The 10,616-nt window shown below is 50.7% G+C and overlaps 1 protein-coding gene across 2 annotated transcripts in view; it reads left to right on the plus strand.

Moving 5' to 3' along the window:
- Nucleotides 1-9,177, plus strand: part of LOC102462193 (solute carrier family 2, facilitated glucose transporter member 5) — a 52,544-nt gene extending 43,367 nt beyond the window's left edge. For both annotated transcript variants that reach the window (XM_075906627.1, XM_006127095.4), the window contains 4 exons: nt 1,196-1,297; nt 1,808-1,883; nt 5,665-5,792; nt 7,184-9,177. In XM_075906627.1, coding sequence (XP_075762742.1) covers nt 1,196-1,297; nt 1,808-1,883; nt 5,665-5,792; nt 7,184-7,417 — 540 coding nt within the window. In that variant the 3' untranslated portion in view covers nt 7,418-9,177. The remainder of the gene's footprint in view (nt 1-1,195; nt 1,298-1,807; nt 1,884-5,664; nt 5,793-7,183) is intronic.
- The last annotated feature ends 1,439 nt before the right edge of the window (nt 9,178-10,616 follow it).

Raw genomic sequence — 10,616 nt, forward strand, 5'->3', positions numbered from 1 at the left:
TTTACTTATTATCCACTTAGCTTCCTTCCCAGGTGTTTCATTGCCACTTTCTCGAACTCCCCCTTTAAGTCCTTGTGTCTGCTGTGTTGCTGCAATGGATGGGTATTATGGTAACTCTGAGGAGATTGTGGATATGGTCCAGGGCAACAGCCCTGCCCATATGTCCATGAATCACAGATTGCCCATGACATTCTGGGCTAACGTGGAAAAAAGTCTCTTCAACTCAGACAGGTGATTGGGTTCTGGGGCTGCACAGGCAGCCATAACAAAAAAGGGGACTTTTTTTTTCTTGGTGCAGTGAGCAGAGCCTGGGGCCAGGAGCCTGGGGTTCTATTCCCAGTTCTGCAACAGGCTCGCTGTGTGGCTTTGAGCAGATCCTGCAAGTGCTCTTTGCCTCAGTTTCCCTATCTGTGAAACTTGGTTAACGATGCTTATCCACCCCTGTAAAGTGCTGCAACATCTGTGGATGAAGAGCACAGTATAAACCTGAAGTGCCCCTTGTAAGAGAGGAGAGTCAGGACTTGACTGGGATCCTCCTTGAGGCTTCTGGACTTGGGCACATCTTGTCTTGGACTGACATGCACAGCTTGCCCCATCCAGTGTCTCTGCACAATGTCTCCCTAAATCCTGGTCTGGATTAGACAGTCAGGGAAGGGACTGCTCACTTCCCTACAAGAGCACTAAGCCTTTTGGGCTGGGGGCGGGTGTACAAGTCCTCAGCTTTCGCAAGTTCTAATTGATTTCCAATCTGCACTTCACTGGTGATTCTGAAATTTACCTCATAGAACCACCTCATGGAATCTACAAAATACAAATGTCTCTATAGGGTGGTTTGGTTTTGAGGGGAGGGGTTTGACCCATCCTCTAGAATTTGCTGGACAATTATCCCCTGCTGTCGACTTCCAACTAGGGATGTTAAATTTAGTTTAATCAACTGGTCGATGGAATCCATTAACTAGTTGATTAGTTGATATGCTGGGGAGCCACAGCAGGGTTAACTCCTGGCCCCAGGAGCTAACCCTGCAGTGGCTCTGCCTTTTAAATGTATTAAGAGCTGGCCAGGTTTTAAATGTATTAAGAACACTCTCCCTCCTCCCCCAGGAGCTGACAGCCACTTTTCCTCTTTCTCCTCTGAGGACAAGGTGTCTGGGTTCCCTCGGTGCCCTGTTCCTTACCCTCGTGTCCTGTCCCTCAGGTTTTAATCATCGAGTCCCTGGGGAGGAAGCTTCTGCTTCTCGCTGGCTTTGGCATCTGCTGCGTAGCCTGTGCTGTGTTAACAGTGGCCCTCAATCTCCAGGTACGAGCCCTCATGGCTTAGGTAATGGAGTGTGTCTGCTAATCTGTGTGACCTTCTAGGGCATGTGGGCAGGGTGACTATTCCCAAAGCAGCAGGGAAAAGATGCCAGGCCTCCCTGCACCACCTTGTCCACTCTCCACAAACCCTAGCAGGAAGCTGCGACCTGGCAGAAAAAGAGCAGCACTTCCATTAACTACATGGTTGGGTGAGCAGCGAGTGCACTCAGAGCTGAATTGGGTTGCTTCTCCCTCCCTCCCCCTAGCACGTCTGACCCTGTGCAACTCTGGTAGAGCCCCGTGGGCCTGCTCATAGGAAGGGAGGCTCCCGCTTGATGTAAGCGTCACTCAGGTAGTGATGCTGCCTGGCCCGACTCCATCACGATCTCAGCCAGACACAAAGCAGCCCCCTGGGGCTTACAGCTTCCCAAGGTCTCCTTGCAAACAGCACCTTGACTTTGTGGGCCATGTTAGGAGAGAACCGACTGTAATTCGATGCCTTAATTTCCCTCAGTTCACTGTCTGGTGGATGAAATACCTCAGCATAGTCTGCGTCGTCGCCTATGTCATCGGACACGCCATTGGAGCGAGTAGGTGTGCCAGGCCGCTCGGATGCCCTGCGTCAGGGCAGTATAACAAAGACATTACGCCTTAAACAGCAACTTAAGCTGATATAGAGATCAGCTAGGGTACGTCTACACTACATGCCTCTGTCGGCAGAGGCATGTAGATTTGTTTGTTCAGCAAAGGTAAACGAAGCCGCGATTTAAATGATCGCGGCTTCATTTACATTTACATGGCTGCCGCGCTGAGCCGACAAACAGCTGATCAGCTGTTTGTCGGCTCGCCGCTAGTCTGGATGTTCCCCCTGTCGACATCAAAGCCCTTTGTCGGCAGCCCCGGTAAACCTCATTCCACGAGGAATAACGGGGCTGCCGACAAAGGGCTTTGATGTCGACAGGGGGAACGTCCAGACTAGCGGCGAGCCGACAAACAGCTGATCAGCTGTTTGTCGGCTCAGCGCGGCAGCCATGTAAATGTAAATGAAGCCGCGATCATTTAAATCGCAGCTTCATTTGCCTTTGCCTACAACCTTAATCTACATGCCTCTGCCGACAGAGGCATGTAGTCTAGACACAGCCCTAGTGTGTTGGCTGAGTGACCTAGCTGTAATGATACAGGCCTGTTGTTTGCCAGCTAGGCTGCATGCATGGGCCAGGGAATAGGGTTTTCTGCCCCAGGCATGCAGGCCCCTTCTTATGACAGCTAATGGAGGATCTCTGTGGAGTGTGTAAGTATATTGGTAAGAGAGAGTTGTGATCTTATATTTTCAAGATCTGCACAGACACAGTCTTGCTGGTGTCTGAGACATGCCCCAGTACGTTTTGGAGCAAACCCTTCCTTGAGGGTGAATCGCACTGGTTTACTCTGAATGCTGTTATCTTGCATTTATATGCTACAAGTGGGCCAACGGGGGGGGGGGGAGGGGAGGAAAGGGCCCAGCTATCCCCAATCAACCGAATTCTGCCCAGGCTGTGCCAAGAATAGGGTTGCCAGGTGTCCAGTATTGACCCAGACAGTCCGGTATTTTCACCTCCTGTCCGGTAAAAAAATTCAGAAAATACCGAACACCTAAAATGTCCGGTAGTTTCTGATTTTTTTTTTCCCCTGCCAGGAGGCGAAAATACCAAACACCTGGCAACCCTACGGACACATTCAGCAGCCAGCTGCTCCCCCCACCCCCTTGGACCATGCCAGGCCCCTTTCCCCTCCCCGCCCCGCTTACCTGGTTCCCCAGGAGAGCTGTGTTGTGGCTGGAGCAGAAAAACAAGATGGCTGCCGGCAAAAAAGCCTCTTCTTAAAGGGGCCATACTGGTTTTTTGTTTTATTTAATAACTGCTGTCGGGGTCCTTTTTTTTTCCTCAAGAGAATTTTTTTCCCTGATTTTTTTTGGGGGGGGGGGTCGGTATTTTTGGTTAAACCATCTGGGAAGCCTAGCCAAGAAGTGTGAGACAGCAGTGTGTGACATGATCGTGGAGACATTGTCCAGGGTGTGTAACTCCTTACACTTGCCTTGCCTGGTTGCTGCAGAGGGGCTTTGTGTTGGTTTGCTGAAGGAGCCTTCCTAACACTGCTGCAGCGGACTCTCAGTCAAAGCTCCTGCAGGGATTTCACTGGCGAGTGGAAACTGCCATCCTCTCCCCCCGCTTACCCCTCCTACAAGAATGGTCAGACTGGCTGGGGAATGCCAGCTGGACACGGGAGGCTCTCCTTGCAGAGTGGCAGTTTCCGGTAGGGGTGTGTTGGTGAGATCTCATCTTCCCTAATTGCGCTCTGCCTAGGCTGTAAACTCCCAGCCAAGGAATGATCCCACCTCCCTCTCCCCATTTCCTTTTGACCCTGATGTAACTAGCTACATGAATGGGTTTTTCAGAACTGCACAGAGGGGGAGATGTGGGGCAAAATCCAAAATGGAGGCCAACCCTCTTCCTGGAAACTTAGGCTGTGGGACTGTGGGGGGGATCAGGGGTTGTAGAACTAGCCTGACCCACGCTCACCATGCAGCAGTAGCTCCTGGGCCCGACTCCCTGCTCTGGGGATTCTGGCCTAGCATGCAAAGTCACAGGGCCACTCTGGACTAGCCCAGCCTTCCTTCTGACAGGACAGGGGGGTGGCCAGGCCAAATCTGAGTGAGTGGGGTTGTCAGCCACTGGGCCAAACCTGAATGATGCTGCCATGTCACATGAACACTCAAATGCCACAGGTTTGAGAGCCCCCTCACAGAGGCCCCCTGTGCCTTTCTCTGCCAGCTATGGGTGGCAGTGAGGTTCTTAGATTGCCCATCAGGGAGCTTTGCCCATCCCTGACCCACCAGGAACGTCACCACTGCTCAGTTTCTTTAGCAGAGACAGACAGCAGCGACTGTTCCACCAGCCGCCTGCCCTCAAGGAAGCCATTTTGCCCCATCAGAGATCCTCACTTTGAGGGTGCGCCCGCTCTGCTGCCCACTCAGCCCCGTGGCTTCTGGTGTTGATATGCTAGAGCACTGCCAAATACAGCAGTGTGGACGCGGTAGCCCAGCTACATACAGCAGGACTTTCTCCAGGGGGAAGCAGGGCAGTTGTGGTGCGATACCTGTTTGAGAAACCAGATTGGCACAGGCACGTGGCGTATGGGAAGAAGTCAGGCCTGCCTGGGTTATCGGAGGAGAAGTGGGGCCCTTAGGGAAGATAGACACAAGGGCAGTCTCTTTGTTGTTTTAAAAAGGAGCGGGGAACCTTTTGTGGATCAGGAACCGCTGACCCACAGGAAAACCTCACATTCCTCTCACACACCAGAGCCTGGGGGGCCCATGCTAATAGATTTTGTGGGCCCCCCTATGTTCTGGGGTGGGGCCAACAATGAGGAGTTCAGGGTGTGGGAGGGCACTGCTGGGAAGCAGGCTTGGGGTGTGGGGTGTGGGCAGGAAGAAGGGTGCAGGAGTGGATTGGGAGTTGGTGGATCTGGTAGGGTACAGGAGTCACGTGTGTGGTCTGGGCAGAAGGTGGGCAACAGGGTTTGAGCACAGCTCCCCGATACTGGGAGGGTGGAGCCTTGCTTCAGGGGCCAGATCCAGGCAAGCCGGGGACTGGATCTGGGCCCCAGGCTATAGGTTCCCCACCGCCGTTTTAAAATCTTTTTGATCTTCCTTCTTGTACTCACTGTGAGAACAAAAAACAGTTTGGTTTAAGAAGCCCATCTGATCACTGGGTAACAGGGATCACAGAGAATCCTGTCAGACCTGCTGGGTAGGCTAATGCAGGCCCAGTCTAGCAGTGGGAGACTTGAGGAATTCCACCTGGGGAAAGGAAAAGGCAGGAGGGATAACAGTGACAAAGGCTAGCTACACCTCTCTGCTTTCTGCTTTTTATCATTTCATCCTGTGGTTAGTTTATCCAGGTACTTGTAAACACTAGTTCCTTAGAGTAAGTCTACACAGCAGCGTTACTTCGGAATAACTGACGTTATTTGGAAATAACAAAGCGCGTCGATACAGCAAACCATTATTTCAAAATAATGTCGAGCTGGAGGGCTTCTTACTCCAACTCCTGTAACCCTCATTTCACTAGGAGTAAGGGAAGTCGGAGGAGGAGTGTTCTTCCTTTGCCTTCCTGCAGTGTAGACAGCTCCAAAAACTGAATTCAGCTATTTCGACTTCAGGTACGCAGTTGATGTAGCTGAAGTTGTGTATCTTAATTCGACTTTTGCCCTGCTGTGTTGACGTACCTTTAGAAACCATTGCCTCCTATTGTCCATTCAGTGTAGTCCCTTCTAAGGATTTGGTCAACAGAAATGGCTGCAGAAGTGTTCAAACTCTTCCTTTTCTTCAAGGTCCAATCCCCTCCGTGATGATCACTGAAATGTTCCTTCAGTCATCCCGGCCTGCAGCCTTCATGGTGGGTGGATCTGTGCATTGGCTCTCCAACTTCACGGTGGGGCTTGTCTTCAGCTACATGCAGGTGAGTGGGGAGCAGTGTTCCCTGTACACTGGGCGGCTACTCAGTAGGGATTCAAATGCTGCCCATTTGATTAGCAGAGCGCCCACAGCTGGCAGCGGATGTTTCTACTGGTGGTGCACATTCACACATGCCTCCGTGCACATAAGAAAATGCATTCTTCACATGGGTGGAAAAAATAAAAGGGAATATTGGTGGGGAGCAATCTCCAGAGTCACTTAAGGGTTTGTCACTCAAGGCTAGAAGCCCCTTCCTGCCTGTAGGGTGACAGTTTTAAAGGGGAACACTGAAATTTGAAAAATGAAAAAGGGCTAAAGTTCCCAGTTAGTCCCAGAAGGCATGTGTGGAGAATTAACTGTAAAGGGCCAGACCCTCCTCTGGTGTAAATCAGCATTGCTTTAGTGACTTCATTGTCTGCTGAGGATCCAGCCCCCCAGTGTATCTTGGTTCCTCTTTGAGCCCTAGCCGAGTGCTGAATTCAGAGACATTGAAAGTTTAAAAAAAACTCAAACTCTTCTAGTGGACTCCCTGGTAGGGACACAGTAGATGTATCACAGGGAATTAAAGGCATTTATAGTCTTTCACCTCAGTGGTGAGATCTGACTACCCCAAGCGAGTGAGATCTGACAACTGCTACCCCCTCAGAACTGGGGGTAGTTGCCAATCTCTTGGCAGGGGTGTGAAAAATGGAGAGAGAAATTCTCAGCTCACCTCCTGCCCCACTTGCTGGCAGACTCAAGTAAAAGAGGGGAGCGATTTCTTGAGCATTTTAAGGTGCTCAAGGGAGTGATACATAAAGGTTGAGTGTGATGTAAATACTTAGCCAGACAGAAGGACTGACAGCCTGGTCTGGTGCTTATTGAACCTAACACACTCCCACTGATTTCAGTGAGCGTTGAATTGGGCTCAAAATGGGCTTTGGAGATGCAGATGCTCCAAGGAGAAGGGATCCCCCTCACTCAGCATGGACATGTATTGGCATTACTGTGTGGGCAGCTTGTGCCATGATGGTGCTTGACCTCTCCTGCCTGATCTTGTCTTTCACACTTGTGCAAAGCTGGTGTAAAACCCCTCAGAACAGGGGGTGCTTGCTGCTTGCTTTGCACGGGTGTGAATGAACAACCCAAGACGCAACACATAAGAATCAGGTCTGCAACCCAGACTGTGCCTGTTCATAGCCATCAGGCCCCATGGATGTGAAGCCAGAACCTTGCACATGGTTACAATTAAAGTAAATAAGGGTCTATACTGCTGCCTTTTGTACAGTTACTGCAGAGTTTTGTGCTCCCAAGCCGTGTGACATGTGAACAGCCGCATAAAGCCCACAACTTATCATAACCTGCATCCCTTGACATGTTCCCTGACTCCTCCTCCTCTGGTTTTTATTCCTCCAGAAAGGGCTTGGAGCCTATTGCTTCCTTGTCTTCTCTGCCATCTGCCTGGCCACCGCCATTTACATCTTCTTCATTGTCCCTGAAACCAAGGGCAAAACCTTCATGGAGATCAATCAGATCATGGCTAAGAGGAACAAGGTAGAACTCCAGATGGACAAAGAAGAGCTGGACGATTTCCAGCCAGCTCCAGAGACAGAGAAGAAGAAGGAAGGACACGCGGTCAGTGTGCTCTAGCCCAGTCCAGCATGCAGACCAACACAGCAGTGAGCAGGGGTTCTGTTTGGTGTGGGAACAGCAGCTTGGCTGGACCTTTGCTTTTTCATTCGAGACTTTTTCGTATGTCTCCCACAGCAGCAGAGTGTCTGTAGAAGCCAGGAAGCGGAGTCACGCTAGCTGCCCCCTGCCAGTACTAGCATGAATGGTGGTGGTAATAGTTTGAGTTTAAGAAGGGAAACTACATTCTCTGAGCTAACTATGGGCCTTAACTCTCAGCCAGCAAAAAAAATGTCACTTAATGCTTATGTGGAGCTGACGAACCTTGGTCATTGGCAAGTGGGATTGAACCTGGGGCCTTAGGAGCTAAATCCACATGCCTCTATCACAAGGGTAGAGAACCAGGGGCCAGATGCAGCCCCCGGCTTGCCTGGATCCAGGCCTTGAGGCTTGGGGTTCCTCCCCCAACATCAGGAGCTCAAGTTGATGCTCTAGCCCCTCTACCATCTCCCTGTAGGGCTGGAGCACACAGAATCACACTACTCTGGTGTGTGAGGAGAATGTAGGGGGTGTCTTTCTTCTTCTCAGTCAGGGGGGCCAGGGCAATGAAGACTTTTTGTTGTTTTTAGTTTTGTTTCTCATGGGTTTGCGATCCCCGACTGATTTTTCTGTGGGTCTGTGGCCCCTGACCCAAAAAAGATTCCCCGCCCCTGTTCTGCTGCATGAGCCAACTGGCCCTCAGCTAAGGCTGTAGAGCAGACTTCACTTTCCCTTTCTCAGTCTGCTGGGTTACACTGAGTTGGTGCATCCAAAGTGCTCTGCAACCTAGTCCGAATTGTGGAGGGGCAGGTATTGCTATCCCTGTCTTACAGACAGGGAAACGGAGGCAGCGAAGTTTAGAACCAGGATTAGATGCCACAAATGCCTACCTCCCAGCGCTATTATGGCCAGTAGACTGTGCTGCCCTCTGGTGGATGTAGGCTGTCAGTTCAATGGAAGCCACGTACTAACTGGGGTCATTGCAGTAGGAACCAAACCAAAAGATAAAGACAAAGAGAGTATGGTACAATGAGAGCTCTGGGGCTGGGGAGGGTGTGGGTTAGTGAGGGACCCTGGTCTATCTTCAGAACCTGCTCCAGGTGGCCCATCCCAACAGCAAGAGAGACCCCACTCAGTGGGGGAGACACTGCTCGTCTAGCATCTAGACCGCACTGCACAGAGAGGGGAGACCCCTCGCCATAAACCTAACATCCCGACATCCCTTCTCCCTGAACACAGAGGGACCTGTGGGCATCACCCCCAGCATTCCCTCCGGCAGCTTGGACCCTTTGGGCCTCTCTGGCATCCCCCAACTCTGACATAATCATGCAGCCACGTGGCTAGGAGCAACAACAACATGATATAGGGCTGAGCTTTGGTGCTGTGTGGGACTTCCCAGCAAAGGAAAAAACATGGCTCCTCAACCTCCTTCCCGCTGCAACTCTGGGTAGTTTTGCATCCTGGGGTTCATGAGTTCTGAGCCCCTCTCCCACTGAAGTCCCCCCAGGTACGGCCTCTCCACTTCCACATGCAGTTTCTGTCACATTGTAGGCCTGGGACAAACCAGCGTGGCGCCAAGTAGACCCCTCCCAGGTCAGTGTAGGGTTGCCAGGTGTCCGGTTTTGAACCGGACAGTCCAGTATTTGAGCTTTCTGTTCAGGAAACAAATTGAGAAAATATGAATGAGAAAATATAAATGTCTGGTATTTTCTAAATAAGATGTAATGTAGATTGTGATGTAATGTCAAGTGTGTCCGGTATTTTTGTTGAAACCATCTGGCAACCCTAGCTCAGCTCTCTGGCTTTCGTCCTCGCTTGAAGCAGCTTCCCGCTCTGCCGTTCAAGCCAATATTGCCTAAACAGCAAGGAATGTCGAGTGGCTGGCCCTCGGCTGTAGTCCACCTAACCAGACAGCAGCAGCTGGGGCCTCAGAAAGTCAGTGACAAGTGAGGAGGGAAGCTTGCAGCAGCAGGGCATAAAGATCACAGTGAATCAGAATCAGAACAGAGTAGACAAAAGTTCCCTCAGCCAGAAGGCTGCAACTTCTTGATGTGGCGATAGTTAGCAGAAATGGGGAGGTCTCAGAAAAGAATTGGTGAGGAATAGAGGAACATTAGTTCTTCCTGCAGAAGAGAGTCTTGACAGGTTGTGCTGGGACAATAGGTTTGTAGCTGTAAATAAATCTGATTGGATGACGACCGACTTTGGCCAAGGGCTCTGGTATGGTGCAGGCTGAGAGAGGCTTCTGTGTTGCTAATGGTTGCTCGATGCCAACCTTCTTAGTGCATTGAGGATCATGTCAGAATGGCCAGCTCACTCTTGCGGCCTGGGTAGAGGTGTTGAGGGCCAACTCTGCCACTGAGAGCTGGAGATGAAGAACACAATAAAATCCTACCTGCTCCCCTGAGCCCCAAAGAGTGACACTTTCCAGGTCGCTGGGTAAGTCATTGCTTGAGATAGGAACTCTCATCTTGGTTCCTTGACGACATCCAATAATCCAGGTTTTTAATACAGCCAGAATTTAATAGGTTGTTTTAAAACGTACCCTGCTTAATATTGCATATGAAACACTTAGGGTATGTCTACACTACCCTCCTAGTTCGAACTAGGAGGGTAATGTAGGCATACCGCACTTGCAAATGAAGCCCAGGATTTGAATTTCCCGGGCTTCATTTGCATAAGCGGGGAGCCGCCATTTTTAAAACCCCGCTGGTTCGAACCCCGTGCAGCGCGGCTACACGGGGCTCGAACTAGGTAGTTCGGACTAGGATTCCTATTCCGAACTACCGGTACACCTCTGCTGGTTGGAATAAAGACCTGGAGGGTTGGAGATCCCTCCGGACATGAGTTCATCCAGTGGAGTTTAAAGTTTGAACTGTATTTGACAGAATCTGCAAACTTCTGAGCAAGTCCTGCTAACTTTGAGACAAACTCATATTTTTTTGGCCATGAAGTAGAGACACCCACAAGTAGCTTCCTCTCTCCCTGTGGGCCTGTCATCTTGGTTATCACAATACAGAAGCTTGGAAAGCAGCTTTCCAACCTCCAGGCCCCAGGCCTTAGATGTTTTGCTGTCTCTTGCAGCGCCTGAGTAAAAACGTTTGAATCTTTATGCATTTACTCCAGATGAGAGAGATGAGTGTAGAATGCATGAGAGAGAGAGAGACGTGCCAATGGTGAG

This window comes from Pelodiscus sinensis, chromosome 23, assembly GCF_049634645.1.
Source record: "Pelodiscus sinensis isolate JC-2024 chromosome 23, ASM4963464v1, whole genome shotgun sequence".
Classification (NCBI taxonomy): Eukaryota; Metazoa; Chordata; order Testudines; family Trionychidae; genus Pelodiscus; species Pelodiscus sinensis.